Consider the following 15,176-nt stretch of genomic DNA (forward strand, 5'->3'; position numbering starts at 1 on the left):
TTATGCAAAAAAGTACAACATTAATGGCGACTCCAAAGTTTGCGTGATTGACAAGTGTGAAATTTTAAACTCTAAAAACCTTTTTTCAATTTGTTACTCGTAACGGGTCGTAACATTACACAACGAAAAAATCACATGATTTGAAACACATTGCGTTTCACAATGTTACACTTTTGAATAGGGTACCGAAACGCACCTCTTTTGCTGTCATATGCGTTTCGGTAACCTTATGCATTTCGGTCCGGGTACACAAACGCATGGCAATTTTGGTTATGCAAAAAGGTACCCAAGCACTTAAACAATAGGTAACCAAAACGAATGGTAGAATTAAGCATGCATTTCGGTCCGGGTACACAAACGCATGGCAATTTTGGTTATGCAAAAACGTACCCAAGCACTTAAAGAAGAGGTAACCAAAACGAATGGTGGAATTTAACATGCATTTCGGTCCGGGTACACAAACGCATGGCAATTTTGGTTATGCAAAAACGTACCCAAGCACTTAAACAATAGGTAACCAAAACGAATGGTAGAATTTAGCATGCATTTCGTTTTTATAGGTATAGAAGGTAAAAACTAAAAGACCAATATGTGAATAAAAGTATAAAATCCAAAATAGAAAAATGAGAAAAATGGAGATAAGGAGTAGTCACTACCACCTGGTCACAGCCTCAAACTCCGATGGGGGGTGGTTGTGTGTGCCCATATATGTTTAAACATCACACCATGATAAATCAACATGATTTCGCACATTGTGTCCTAACATCACACCATGATAAATCAACATGATTTGTAACACATTGCGTTTCACAATGTTACACTTTTGCATAGGGTACCAAAACGCATATTACACCGGCATGAGCTTCATTTCGGGTCTCATGTAAAGGGCCCCTTAAAATCAATTAAAGATCGAGCAAAGGTAGTTGTTGATTTGGCTAAATATGATATTCCTTGATATGAATGAAAATAAACAAACTAATGATTTGAAGATTTAGAGATTTCTTGTTGGCAAAATATCTAAAAATCCAAGCCCTCTTTAGGTAAAATTGTGGCTTGTGTTCATTCCTCTAAAAAAGCATGCTAAGATGGAAAGAGGGACCTAAATTGGCAACCAGTGCTGCTTGTTACCTGGCTTTAGAAGTAACTGACAACATGGAATTCTTCAAGAACACGGCGAAATTGTACCAGTTGTTTTTATCTGCTGTTCAATTTGTTTGCAAAAAAAGAATTTTCGTTAGGATTAGGAGGATTGATTTAGTAAAATTTGCATGAAAGAGTGCATTTTCCAGGGAACTGGAAGCATCAAATTCGTAAATTTATTGGTCCTTCCGCGGCAGCCATGCTGCCGCCTCAGGTAGCTCCCTGTCCCGGTATACAGATTTGGCAAAACTATTAGGAAAGTTTGTTATTATCATTTTAAAATGCAAGTTGCAAATTATATGCCACACACAGATACCACAGGGGCATTCATCTTCATAATAACCGTGTGGCATACTATCCCAAAGTCTGTTCCAAAAATGATGCAAGGCTTAATATATTGAATAATATTATCTCTTTTTTGTACACTTTCATACGAATATAGCCAACAATGAGCTACCACTTTTCATTAATAATAAATCCGAATGGCTGGTATGTTTGTTGAGTAACATAAATCCTTATCGTACCCTTTCATAAGTGAACAGCCAACAATTTATCATCAAGAAATCATTAATATCGAGATCCAACCTGCTGTAATGTTGGTTGAGTATCATTAACCCTTGTCCTACCCTTTCATTAGAGCGAAGCAAACATTGTATTATCACTTTTTAATGAATTATAGATCCGAGTAGCTGGTATGTTTGTTCAGTATTATAAATCCTTATCTTACCTTTATGTTTGTTGAAAAATATTTCTGAAGATTTTTTCCTGGTAGATATCTTTCATCCTAATCCTATCCTTTCAATTTGTCCTTTATGTTATTTCAGCATGAAGATTATCAGAATTAGCTATCAAAACCTTATCCGTAAAAGATATGTGATGGAATTTTATACTTTTTATATGTGTTCGAAGTCCTTTAGGATAAATCCACGAAAAACAAGACTGGTTTGATCTCGACCTCACAACTGTATCGCTTATTCAGTTACAACGACATATAAGTGTTTCGAACCTGTCTAAAGCCTCGTTCCCACTTGGTCGTTTGGGTCGTTTGGGTCGTTGGAAGAAACGTACCTGCCAACGACCCAAAATACCCGAAAGACTCAAACGACAGTTATCGCAGAGATAGAAAAAATTCTATCTCCGCGACCCGAAATACCCACGCATGAATGATTTTTGCAAGTGGAAACCGACAAACGACTCAAACGACTCAAACGACCCACGCTTTAGTAACTTTTTCTTCAAGAAAAGGAGGTTTTCTTGTAACCGCGTGTTTGACTAGAACAAGAACAAGATAGCTGAATATTTCACAGAAAGCTTTATGGAAGAAGTTAATAAATACGAGTACCATTATAACAATAACTGGAAATAGTTAAAAAATAAATACAAAAATATCAAATCATGGCAAGCCATTGCACTGAAATTTAGTGATTTAACATCGTCGTCTGTACAAAGTCACCAGAGGTAGAAATAGTTGACTTGGCAACATCAGTTGTTGTTTATCAAATGCTACCATCGTTCCTTCCACGCATGCCGCCAAAATTAAATGAGCGATGCATGGTGCAAGCAATGAGCAGCATCAACAACAAACGACTCGAAAGACTCAAACGACCAAGTGGAAACAAATGTGTTTTTTGAGTCGTTCGTGTCTTTCAGGAACGACTCTGACGACTCAAACGACCCAAACGACCAATTGGGAACCAGGCTTAAGAATATTGCACATTCTAAAGTTTGGTTTTCATTCTATCAACTTCTATTTAGTTTTTTTGATTTTTCATTCTTGTCCTTTGATTTTTCGCTATAAGCCAAGCAAAATTTGGTAGGAAACAAATATATTTCCCCTGATGTTAGTTGAAATAATAAGACAGATAAAAATGGTTCTTTTTTAAACCTAATGTCTGATATAATGGTCGTAGCATCGTCCTGTTGGATTTGGCTGTCGTCCATTATTTTGCGCACCTATTTTGATTTGTTTTGTTTATAAACATGTCTCATAAAGCCATATATTTGAAAGGAAAGGCAATTTGACAAGAAAATAGTTGAAACAGGATATCAGTGGACGATTTATATTGACAGTATATTTTGCAAATCTTATTAGTTAAATCATTCTTAAATGATTAATATTGCTAGATGATTGCATTAAGCGTGAATCTTGATGTTAAAACTGTCCGTTATATTCACCAAAACGTCAATTGCAGGATACATATCAGCCTAGGTTTGAAGGAAAATCTCCCATATTTAACATTTTGCCGTAATGGAAGAAGATTATTTTATATGACGAATTTATAAAATTCAGTTATAGAAAATCAGTTTTTGGATATGTAGCATAACAACGCTTATCAAATTAACCATATTTGAAGTTATACCTTTGCTAGATGAACCTGCACCATTTATAATGACGACCGCCAATGAGTTGCTTTTGCTACCGTTTTGTTGTTCAGCTGAATTGTCATGGTGCTGCTATACTGACCATCTTCTCATCAAAGCCCTTTACAATGGTTCCATGCAATGCAATGTCCTGGTGACAGTACTGAGTTTTGTGCTAGCGCAAGCACTTGAAGTATTCCGATGTATACAGTGTATAAACGTGAAACGCCTGACTAGTGTCAGATGAAAAGCTTACGAATGTTTTTAAATGTTTATTCCAGCCATTTTTCAATTGCGTAAAAGCAATAAAACTGTAAGCTTTTCCTTCATTTATTTAAAGATGTATCATGTTGGTTGAAAATGCCAAAAGAATTAAAAACATAGAACAGATCAGGTTTCAGAATGTAAAAGTACCTGATTGGCTGAGAAATACCACACCTGTTATTTCTCCTGCTCGGTATTGGCAAAACATCAAACATCTTCTAAGAGCAAGCTTTCTTCGCAGCAAAAAAGAGCTCTATTTCACCACTTTAGCATGCTTTAACACACTTTCTTTAACAATTTGGAGATAAGATATTTCCGCTACTTAGTATAAGATATTTCCGCTACTTCATATCATCTTTAAATTTTCCGATACCATTAACTTGTTTTAGTAAATTCAATAAACATTGTACTATTCTAGAAAGCGAATTCTTCTTGATATTTTGCTGAGCTCGTTCTTACAAATTGCTAATTAACCTAAATGAATGACATTGTGTCATCTCCGTATGATATCACACTATCAGTAAGATAATTTAGTAAAATTTAGCTACTTAAAATGGTTACTCTTAAGGTCTCCATTTGTAAGATATCAATTTTCCCCGTGAAAGTTCACGATATTTCATTTTATCTCGTTTGCCTCAAATAAGCATAGCTATTTTTTTAAACATCCAGAAACTATTGTAGAATCTAATAGCTTCAAATAGGCCCATTTTATTAAGGGGCGATGGTCGAAGCTAAGTACTCCAGTTTCTAAACGTTTTGGAAAATTTCAATACTCATTATTTCCTTAGAGTTTACAAAAAGTGACGTCATCAATTAAAAATCGAGTTCCTTAGGAAATATCCCGACAGAAACTGTTCGAAAAGGGTGTTTATAGTTCAATCATTGTGAGTAATCGATGTTCCTATTGATTTTTAGAATCTCAGTGACATAAGTCTGGAATTGAATTTAACGAAATTTGCAACTTATAGAATGAGAGGAAAAAAGTCGTTATTCAACAGTCAAAGTCTGTTCATTTTGTTCTTCCATCACATCCAAAACTTACGTCAAAATGCAACTTCAAAGCTACAAATTGCTTCTAAAATATACAATAGAGTAAGGAAACTGATTTTTTGTTTTTTTCCTTTTTTTTGTTTATTTAAGTACCTCTATTTATAAGTTGCTAATGAAATATAAAATTCAATTTTCCGTCTGCTCAGTAAAACATTAGAGACTTTCAATACTTAATCTCCTTCATTCGAAACTTTCATCTTTCTCAACAAGAAATTCTTCAGAATAATTATTATTGGTAGATTTTTGCACAAAATAACTTCTAGATAACCCTGAATACGATTCGATCTGGCAGAATCTTTAGTAGACACAAACTGTCATAACATGATAAGCAATACATCGATTTTAATCAGATCTTGAATTCTAATATATACCTTATTTATTAGATTATTAGCGGCTCTTGTGTATAAGCCAATCTCAATTGTAAATTTGGTGAAAAAAAGATTGGCGCAAACGCTGATGAAAATGATAAATAACTTTATAAGTATAGAAAAAGACATGAGAATTCCAATCAACAACAGTAGCTTCCTGCAAAAGATCATCAACATCGTCCTGCCCTGATTCTTTTTAATTTTTGGCATTATCACCCAAGTAGAAAAGCTTGGCAGTATCTGCATTAAATAATGTAAGCTGCTAGAGTTTTTTAGCCGCCCTTGATAATAAAGTAAACTAAAACGTGCCAAGAAATTTGATACTGATGTATTTAATTGAATAATTATGATATGAAGCTATCATGCTCGTGATTAGTGATTAGTGATTAGTGATTAGTGATTAGTGATTAGTGATTAGTGATTAGTGATTAGTGATTAGTGATTAGTGATTAGTGATTAGTGATTAGTGATTAGTGATTAGTGATTAGTGATTAGTGATTAGTGATTAGTGATTAGTGATTAATGATTAGTGATTAGTGATTAGTGATCTTAACATTGTTATTACTGGTTTTCGTAGTTGAAACTCAATGATCTCCTTTCAGCTACAGCTGCTCTCTTGGATTTTCAAGTGCAATGAATGATTGTCTGATATCAGTTTTCAGCTGCAAACGAGCTGCCGCCTTTGCTACCTCGATTGAAAGTATTTTTGAAGATATTTAAATATCTTGTTGTGGTGGGGGTTTTTGCAGTTACAAATCTTGCGCCTTGTCATACCTATTGCCAGTAATTTTCATCCAATTATTGAGTTTTCCAATTTTTTAAAAACCCATAGATTTTAAACATTTTGCCTCGAGTATTGAAGTTTTTGAATCCTATACGATTGCCCAGTAGCTGGCATTTTTATAGAAAATATACGGTACGCATGGTGTGTTGGGTAAAGTAGGATGGCTCTAGGCTATAACTACGAGCTTAATTCTCATCCTAATCATTGGAAGATCCAATCAGACTTGAGAAAATTGTTAGGCTTTTATTTTCGTCACTTAGATGTGGGTAAATTACTCATATAATAAAAAGCTTTGATGCTTCTACATCCTTGTCTACATCCTTGCAAGACCTACATCAAATGTATGTTTTGGCCGTCGATATAAAGCAAAAGTCTTGTGAATATTGGTTTGTGTCATACTCATAGGTGCCTAATTGCCGGGCGGGGAGGGGGGGCAGAAAAACCGGTGGGGGTCGGATTTTATGTTCAACATTAATTGGTGGGGGAGGGTTCCAATTACCGGGGGGCTTAACTATGAAGTTACATATACTGAATACTGAAAATACATTTAAAATCAGTGCGCTTATTTCACTATTTTATCGCTATTATCTATCATTGACAACATTTAGCTTATGTTACGTTTTTTTCACTACTGTAATTAACACAAAACTGCCAAAATCAATTGGCGAGGGGTCCTAATAAGAGCAGAGGAGGAGGGTTGGAACAGTCATAACTAATAACTTTAGCTTTTATATATTTTTTACACTGTGATTTGCGGGAACACGACGGTAATTCAAAATCTCGATTCTATTTGAATCATAACATAAGATTGTGGCAAATAAAAACAGAGTCAAGGGTAGTTCGTTCCAATCCAATGTTGAGTAGTGCTGCTGCTATTGGCAGTGCATCGGAATGCTGAATTTTGGTATTCATAGAGTCCAAAATTATCTTCACTTTTAACGGATCCTTCCTTTGCTTGCAAAAAATTGACATTTTTCTCAGAGTCAATATTTAGATGTTCTTCTTCATCTTGCCAAAAATCAACTAATTGCTCCATAGCGCTGTACCCTCTAATGTTTACAAATTCTACATGTATAGGAGCTTTACTTATGTAACAGCAAAGTGGATCAAATGCAGAAAGTTTGAATCTGACGTAATCTCGATAATCAACACCAAAAACATCGAAGCTGCATGTTGCTCTCCAATGGGTTGATCTTGACTTGATTTTCTCGATCCTTGTCTTGCTGAGTCTAGAAAATGTGAAAATTCAGATTAAGAAGCATATTCATTTTTTCTTAATGCTCTAGTATGTGCGAGAATATAATTTTTAAATCCGACTAGTGATCAATGATCGTATTGAGCTTGAAGCACCTTCGAACCCTCCTGCTCTATAAATCACAGCTTTGATAAAGGCTTGGTAGAAATACCTCAACCTAAACCTCTACCAAACGTAGAAAGCATTTCCCAATTAATTTCTAAACTTGTTTTTATTCAACACCATATATTTTATTTCATTGTGAAGGAGTAGAATTCAGACAATCTTATTCTTCTTCTTTTCATAACAATTTCCTGTCGCAATGAACAAAAAAGCAATGGTAAGAAGGTTTAACCTGTAACTGCCCCAGTTTGGAGAATCTTCACTGTAAGAGAAATCAATTTTGAATGGCTTGTTCTTGAACAAATTGTTTTTATCCAATGAGAAGGATTCGATCAGGGTCCATACTGAATTTGGCTCTGATGTGAAATCGCAGTAAACGTTGAATTCAACTCCGTCATCATCTGATATTTTGTATATCCCATTAATCATTGCAGAGTCGTATCGCCAATCAAGACAGGAATATTTTCCTTTCATTTAAAAGAAGGAAATAAAGTGATTGGTAGAGTGTTTCGAATGCATTGAAAATCTCAAGGTGCAAGTATAAACTGATCATTTTAAAATGACTTCGCACCTGAATGTATTAAAAGCGAATAATAGAGAATCGCCTTTTCATAATTAGCATAATTTTAGAATCAATGCAGAAAAATAAAAGAAATCGCTACGGTATAGACTTTTCCGCCTTCCAGTTAATTGATCTATTCTCAATAGGTAAGATGTCATCCATCGAAATATTTCAAGGGTAATGAGAATTACGTAACATAAATCTTGAAAATTCTTCCAGAAAAAAAGAACTGAAAAGTTGAATAAAGTACTTTTTCGTTTCCATATTATTAGCATTTTCCGGTCTTGAGGAATATCATCTTCTTTGTTGTATGTATAATATTTGCGTGTTGATATATTCTTTGCAACAAAATTGCATGGTCCATTTCTGCTACATTCGTGAAATGATTCATGGAACATGCTTGTATGCTCGTTTGTTGGGTTTTGTATCACTTCAAAAATCACCGAACGTTTATTATTATCAACAGCCATGACTTTATTGAAGGTCAATGCAAAAAGCAGATGTACCAGGAACATTTTCCTAATTCTTGAGACGAACTGAAAAGTAAAATAAGACTCTACATTAAAAGAACGTTGTTTATTAGAATTTTGTTAAATATCTAGTTTCCTGATTGCCCTGGTATTTTACTTTTTCACAGATATGACAAACTGCTGTAATTCATTTTACCTCTATAGAAATTGTTTCAGGAAACATTCATTTTTATTATCTACTTCCAGAAGCTGTTCTTTTCCAAATCATTTAAAAAATGAATTTTTTTTATTGCTGAATCTGGTATACTAATCATCGCTGATTTTGAAAAAAAATTTACTTTTTAAATTTGGGGCCACAAATAGGGGTTTCTGGGGTTCTTTTGCGAGTAGGTCGTGTAAAAAGAGGCTGGGCGAGTGACGAATTAAGATTTATATAGTCAATTCAGCCATAGTGAGGGCTGTAAGAAGATAAAAAGATACAAGCATGAAACTTGATGGAGCTAGGCAGTTTGATACGCCAAAAAGATAGGGTGTGAATAGACGCTGACAAATATCCTCTTTTACTATTTATAGAGTGGGGTACTAGGTTCCAAACCTCTAAGTAGTAATTGACACAATTTTGCCATTGGATCGCAATACCAGCATGGAAGTTTGTAGTAATAGGCAGTTTGATACGCTGAAAAAGATATGATATGAATTGACGCTCAAAAATCCCCCTTAGGCTATTTATAGACTGGGGTACTAGGTTCCAAACCTCTAAGCAGTGATTGTCATAATTTAACTTTTAGATCGTGATATCAGCATGGAACTTTGTAGAGATAAGCAGTTTGATACGCTGAAAAAGAAAGGATGCGAATAGACGCCGAAAAATTTCCCTTGTGCTATTTATAGCCAGGGGTACTAGAGTTCAAACCTCTTAGTAGTAGTTGTCACAGTTTAACAATTAGATCGCGATACCAGCATGAAACTTGATAGAGATAGGCATTTTGATACGCCAAAAGAGATAGGGTATGAATAGACGCTTAAAGATACCCCACCGTGCTACTTATAGACTGGAGAACAAGGTTCCAGATAAATCAAGTTATTATCAAAATTTTCATTTTGGATCACGATACCATGACAATGATGCTAACAATGATGCTACTGCCTAACCAGGGACGCTAAGACGTTCTTGAAGCCAAAACGGATAGGCGAACAGATATTTGCAACCATGAACTCTAGATGAGCTTAAATTGATATTTTTCTTGCAAACGTTTACAAAGTTTTACTTTTTAAGGCATAATTTTGCTTTTACTTTTAATAAACTCCATTTAAAATGAACTTCTTTACTTTTTGAGGCCCCCTGACGATCAGGCCCTGCAGGCACCGCGGAGCAGGGGGGCTGGGGGGCTTTATGCAAAAAATGCCAAATATTAAGTATTAAACTACCAGAAAAGCCTCTTTTCTACGGTTTTAGCCCCCCACTTTTTTTAGACACCCTAGTTTTCTCAAGTCTCCGCGGTGCCTGCCCTGGGGCAATTTATCCCATCTTGACGGCCGTTGCGATAACTGATGCTTTGACAGTGGCAACGCAAGTTGGAAATTGGGAAAAGCGCCGGATAATGTGCAATTTGTGTGGTTCTATAATAGATAAACTTTTTCCTTTGATCAATTTGCTCACAATTTGATCTTTTATTGATAATTTGTAAAGCTGTTCGTAAAAGCATTCTTATTCGACACGCTCAATAATTCACAACAGGTAAAAAGTTTGCTTATTTCGTATGGGCTCGAAATTTTCTCAAATAAATACCTTGCACGTGTCTTGTAGTTAGATAGCTAGTGATATTTAGAGCACAATTATCGCACTATTTCCATCCACTTCACGTTTTTTTGGGTTTTTTATAGCACTCGAAATACAGTTTTCAGTACTGAAGCTAACATCACTTCCGCGACTTATAAACGTTAATGCGTCACACATTCCTGAAATTCCTCACAGACAGCGCACAAATTTTCGGACAAAAAGTCTTGAGAATCGCAACTTTGAAGCGCTGTAGCTTCAAAACACTTCCCAATTCCAAAAAAACGAACTTCACCATCGGATTCAGGAGCACTGACTTGACTAAGAACATCAATAAAAATTGTTTTGATTTTTTCAATACAGTTGCACTTCAAGCAAAAAAGATCTTTCTCAATAATACTCAACAGAAAAAAGTCTGAATGTTGCATTTTTAACTGTTTTGGTTTCTTTTTATCAACTTCCAGCAAATTTTTTAATTGTTTATTCCTTTTCCTTAATGCTAGGCTATAATCCAAGCAAAAGATGGTATAAAACATGTATATAACCCATAATGATAAGATTCGTAAAATTGGTTAATCTTCTAAACCTATAGTCTGATAGCAAAGATATACAAGCCTTCAAACTTTCTGGTGTCTATTATTTGTATAATTTGTGTCAAATCGATTCTAAGTCATTATATGCTGCCTGATAGTTTAGCGTGAACTAAGCGAAACTAACCACTGTTGAAGTTATACCTTTGCAAGATGAACGTGCAGCATTTGCAATGACGACAGCCAATGAGTTGCTTTGGATTCCGTTTTGCTGTTCACCTGAATTGTCCTGGTGCCGCTATACTGATCGCCTTCTCACCAAAGCCCTTTGCTATGGTTCTATACAATGTGCTGGTAAAAGTATTGTGTTTGATTTCCATGAAATGTTAAAGACTCATTGCTAAAAATGAGTCATTGCGCAACGTAAGTATCCCATAATGCATTTTCAGACTGTCTGAAATCAATTTTGGTTAATCCGTAGAAGTTTAATGCCATTGTTTGGACCGTCGCCACGCTCGCAAAGGCCCATTGTTAGCAATGAGTCTTTAAGTAGCGAACATAGTTTATCAGCTGTTATAAATGAACAGGAATGAGAAGCATAAAAATAATGCTACCCTAGGAATCTAACCATTAAAATCAATTGCAGCTTTGCAAATAAATAATTGAATTAATTAAATTTTTCGTTGCGCTTTTTTTGAAGTAAAGCAAGTAACGAACTACCTTAACGTTATCGACACTCTAATGTTCATTTGATAAACTTATTTGACTATACGTTTAACGAAATGTTAGATTTTACATACTGATTTTCAATTATTCTCAATCTATGCAGCTTGTTAAGAATTATCAAGTTAAAGAGACACCAGCGCAAAATTTCGACCACCGACAATTGTAAAAAAGTTTTGGTTATATGAAGGGGTGACAAAAGTTCTACCAAAAAATGGTTTTACATGTTTTATGTCAAGGGTATTGATGAGAGAATACAAGCTAACTAATGTATCCAAGATGTCCACAATTTTAATTAATAAAAAGAGCTTGCCACTTTATCTGCAATTAATATTAAGATCCCATTGAAGTATATGTTTGTGGTAGAAAAAATACTCCTTATCATACACTTTCATAAGGGAAAAGCCGGCCTTATCAATTAATTACTGTGTTCAAAGTGCAACTAGCTGCTACATAAGTTATTTATTTTGATAGAGATCTACAAAACACCACTACAAATACAGTACAATTAAGATACCACAGGGGGCTTTAATCTTCATAATAAAATTGTGGCCATTCGCAATAATCTCAAAGTCTGTTCCAAAAATGATGCAACGCTAAATAAGTTGAATAACATCTCAAAGTCTTCTTGCACACTTTCATACGAATATAGCCAACAATGAGCTACCACTTTTCATTAATAATAAATCCGAATGGCTGGTATGTTTGTTGAGTAACATAAATCCTTATCGTACCCTTTCATAAGTGAACAATCAACGATGTATCATCAAGAAATCATTAATATCGAGATCCTTCCTGCTGAAATGTTGGTTGAGTATCATTAACCCTTGTCCTACTCTTTCATTAGAGCGAAGCAAACATTGTATTATCACTTTTTCATGAATTATAGATCCGAGTAGCTGGTATGTTTGTTGAGTATTATAAATCCTTATCTTACCTTTATGTTTGTTGAAAAATATTTCTGAAGATTTCTTCCTGGTAGATATCTTTCATCCTAATCCTATCCTTTCAATTTGTCCTTTATGTTATTTCAGCATGAAGATTATCAGAATTAGCTTCCATAACCTTATCAGTTAAAAATATGCGATGGAATTTTATACTGCTTATACGGGCTAGAAGATTGACTAATGTGAATTTACATCTTATTAATCTTAGGAATTTGCCATTGAGCTGCATTTAGTAGCAAACTTTGGTTGTGCTTAAATCGTAATGGCGACGTGTTTCAGATAATTGGCAGAGCTCGGTCTGAATGTTGCACATTCTAAAGTTTGGTTTTCTTTCTATCAACTTCTATCTAGTTTTTTTAATTGTTCATTCTTTGCCTTTGATTTTTGGCTATAAGCCAAGCAAAATTTGTAGAAAACAAATATATTGCCCCTAATGTTGGTTGAAATAGTAAGATAAATAAAAATGGTTCATTTTTAAACCTAATGTCTGATATACTGGTTGTAGCATCGTCCTGTTTGACTTGGCTGTCGTCCATTATTTTGCGCACCTATTTTGATTTGTTTTGTTTATAAACATGTCTCATAAAGCCATATATTTGAAAGGAAGGTAATTTGACAAGAAAAAAGTTGAAACAGGATATCAGTGGACGATTTATATTGACAGTATATTTTGCAAATCTTATTAGTTAAACCATCAGTAAGATAATTTAGTAAAACTTAGCTACTTAAAATGGTTACTCTTAAGGTCTCCACATGATTTGAATTTTCTGTAAATATGCTTTTTATTTTCCTTAAATCTGGGTTTTGTTTTATAGATTTGATTAGAGTGAATAAAGCAAGCTCAGATTTGGTGATCACTAGATAATATAACAATGTTGATTTGTAAGATAATTCAATACTCATTGTTTCCTTAGAGTTTACAAAAAGTGACGTCATTAATTAAAAATTGAGTTCTTTAGGAAATATCCCGACAGAAACTGCTTGGGGAGGGATTTTTTAGTTCCAAACAATGTGACTCGTCGATGTTCCTATCAATTTTTAAAAGTTCAGTGACATTTCTGTCAAAAGATTTACCTCCGTTCAAATACTGTTTTTAGATGAGGGAAGTGTATTCTTATTCTTTGTGTCCAAATTTTGATGTCCATCAGACAATAATTTTGATAAATTTCTTAGATTTTTCCGAGTCTTCCTGGACCTTTTTAAAATTAAATTGCTTCTTCATTATTTTGATTTGAGTAATGGAGTTTTTTAATTTTTCTGATTGCCCGGTACTCGTTTCTAAATTAAGAGAGTAAATAACCACATCACCTGTTCAAAAAGACAGATATACTGACGTGGTAAGCCATGAATTAAATCTAACGAAATTTTGTAACATACAAAATGAGGGAAATAAAGTCGTTACTCTACAGTCAAAGTCTGTTCATTTTTTGTTTTCATGACATCCCAAACTAACGTCAAATTGCATCTTCATAGCTACAAATTGCTTCTAAAATATACCATAGAGGGATGAAATTGGTTCTTTATTCTTTTTTTATTTTTTCTTTATTCAATTACCGCTATTTATAAGTTGCTAATGAAATATAAAATTCAATTTTCCGTCTGCTCAGTAAAACATTAGAGACTTTCAATACTTTATCTCCTTCATTCGAAACTTTCATCTTTCTCAACAAGAAAATCTTCAGAATAATTATTATTGGTAGATTTTTGCACAAAATAGCTTCTAGATAAACCTGAATAAGATTAGATCTGGCAGAATCTTTGGTATACACAAACTTTCATAACATGATAAGCAATACATCGATTATTAATCAGATCTTGAATTCTACTATATACCTTATTTATTAAATTATTAGCGGCTCTTGTGTATCAGCCGAACTTAATTGTAAGTTTGGTAAAAAAAGATTGACGCAAACGATGATAAAAATGATAAATAACTTAATAAGTATAGAAAAAGACATGAGAATTCCAATCAACAACAGTAGCTTCCTGCAAAAGATCATCAACATCGTCCTGCCCTAATTCTTTTTAATCTTTGGCATTATCACCCAAGTAGGAAAGCTTGGCAGTAACTGCATTAAATAATAAAAGCTGCTAAAGTTTTTAAGCCGCCCTTGATTATAAAGTGCAGTAAAACGGGCCAAAAAATCTGATGCTGCTGTCTTTAATTGAGTAAGTATGATATGAAGGTATCATGCTCGTAAATACTGAAAGATCTAGAATTTAGCTGCAACTATTGGAGAGATGGGAAAGACATCAATAATCTGATAGAGTGCTGATAATAATAATTAAAACCTTAGAAATTCAATTTTCCTTTGCAATTTGCCTTTTACTTGTTAGTGATTAGTGATTAGTGATTAGTGTTTAGTGATTAGTGATTAGTGTTTAGTGATTAGTGATTAGTGATTAGTGATTAGTGATTAGTGATTAGTGATTAGTGATTAGTGATTAGTGATTAGTGATTAGTGATTAGTGATTAGTGATTAGTGATTAGTGATTAGTGATTAGTGATTAGTGATTAGTGATTAGTGATTAGTGATCTTAACATTGTTATTACTGGTTTTCGTAGTTGAAACTCAATGATCTCCTTTCAGCTACAGCTGCTCTCTTGGATTTTCAAGTGCAATGAATGATTGTCTGGTATCAGTTTTCAGCTGCAAACGAGCTGCCGCCTTTGCTACCTTGATTGAAAGTATTTTTGAAGATATTTAAATATTTTGTTGTGGTGGGGGTTTTTGCAGTTACAAATCTTGCGCCTTGTCATACCTATTGCCACTAATTTTCACCCAATTATTGAGTTTTCCAATTTTTTAAAAACCCATAGATTTTAAACATTTTGCCTCGAG

At 34.1% G+C, this 15,176-nt stretch overlaps 1 protein-coding gene across 1 annotated transcript; it reads right to left on the reverse strand.

The window, feature by feature from the left end:
* Positions 1-5,736: 5,736 nt before the first annotated feature.
* LOC135681848 (uncharacterized) lies at positions 5,737-11,041 on the reverse strand. Its single transcript, XM_089113471.1, has 4 exons — positions 10,868-11,041; positions 8,137-8,422; positions 7,557-7,791; positions 5,737-7,196 (listed from the first exon to the last, which is right to left on the reverse strand). Exons 1-4 carry the CDS (start codon positions 10,889-10,891, stop codon positions 6,797-6,799), a joined length of 945 nt encoding a protein of 314 aa, XP_088969597.1. The 5' UTR covers positions 10,892-11,041; the 3' UTR covers positions 5,737-6,796.
* Positions 11,042-15,176: the final 4,135 nt, after the last annotated feature.

Source organism: Rhopilema esculentum, chromosome 17, assembly GCF_057945365.1.
Source record: "Rhopilema esculentum isolate cy_ngs chromosome 17, ASM5794536v1, whole genome shotgun sequence".
NCBI classification, from domain to species: domain Eukaryota; kingdom Metazoa; phylum Cnidaria; class Scyphozoa; order Rhizostomeae; family Rhizostomatidae; genus Rhopilema; species Rhopilema esculentum.